At 62.4% G+C, this 1,076-nt stretch overlaps 1 protein-coding gene across 1 annotated transcript in view; it reads left to right on the top strand.

The window, feature by feature from the left end:
- The window catches only part of LOC104510249 (DNA damage-binding protein 1), a gene marked incomplete at both ends in the record, with an annotated part of 4,304 nt that overhangs the window by 187 nt on the left and 3,041 nt on the right, over window positions 1-1,076 (top strand). The window contains 2 exons of the mRNA XM_010152431.1: window positions 96-207; window positions 650-773. Of these exons, the coding sequence (XP_010150733.1) occupies window positions 96-207; window positions 650-773 (236 nt within the window). The remainder of the gene's footprint in view (window positions 1-95; window positions 208-649; window positions 774-1,076) is intronic.

Below are 1,076 nucleotides of genomic sequence, written 5' to 3'. Positions count from 1 at the left end.
AGCTCGGCTGGGCAAACGGCTCTGTCGTGTCTCCGGAGCCTCTGTGCTCTCCCTGGAGTGGCCTTTCCCGCCCACGCAGCGCTCTCATCCCGCAGGAAGATCTGCTACCAAGAGGTGTCCCAGTGTTTCGGCGTCCTCTCCAGTCGGATCGAGGTGCAGGATGCCAGCGGGGGAACCACCGCCCTCAGACCCAGCGCCAGCACCCAGGTGAGGGGGAGCTGCTGGATCGTCTCCGAGTTCCTCGGGTCAACCCGTCCCGCGGATTCTCCTGGACAAGGTTCTCCTTGACAGTCTCCTAAAGCTCCGAGGGCAGGCTCTCCCTCAGCCTGGGTGGGAATGGGATGGTGAAAAGGGCTCGGTGCCCTCAGGATCTGCCAGGTCACCGTTGGGTTTGGGTGCTGCTCCTTCTGTTCCCCGTAGGTCCCAAGTGGTTTATTCCCACAGGGATGGGGGCACAAGTTCCCTTCAGGAATGAACCTGTTAATGCTGTCACTCAGCAGCACCACCTCTGCGGCGTGGGGAGCGTGTCCCTTCGCTCAAACCCAGGGAATTCCTTGCTTCTTCCCCCTCTCCCGTTCCTTCTTCCGGCCCTGGCCGCGTGAGGAGATGCCGGTGACAGAAGGATGTGACCCCTGTTCCTGTGTCCTAGGCCTTGTCCAGCAGCGTGAGCACCAGCAAGCTCTTCTCCAGCAGCACGGCGCCGCACGAGACCTCCTTCGGGGAGGAGGTGGAGGTGCACAACCTGCTCATCATAGACCAGCACACCTTCGAAGGTACCGCTCCCAAATCCCGCCCGGTTATTTCCCGCCGGACAAACCCGTCGGCGTGTGTGAGGGACTCGGGAAGATCCACGTGTGGTTGGATACTTTTCGCCTCGGCTGCAAACCTCTGCGCTTGCCCGTTTCCTGCGGGCAAAGGGTTTTTCCTGCGGGTGTCGTGGGGTTTTTTTGATGGCACAGGCTGGTGGTTGGGAACGGGAAAGGGAGTTTCCGGGCGGCATCTCGGACGGGTCTCCGCAGGCGTGGAGGTGCTGCCCGCCGGGATGCCGGAACCCAGGCGTGTCTCCCTCTCCGCGG

Source organism: Eurypyga helias, unplaced genomic scaffold (assembly GCF_000690775.1).
Source record: "Eurypyga helias isolate BGI_N326 unplaced genomic scaffold, ASM69077v1 scaffold31235, whole genome shotgun sequence".
Classification (NCBI taxonomy): Eukaryota; Metazoa; Chordata; class Aves; order Eurypygiformes; family Eurypygidae; genus Eurypyga; species Eurypyga helias.
The sequence above is the reverse complement of the archived record's forward strand: the minus strand, read 5'-3'. Positions and strand labels throughout refer to the sequence as shown.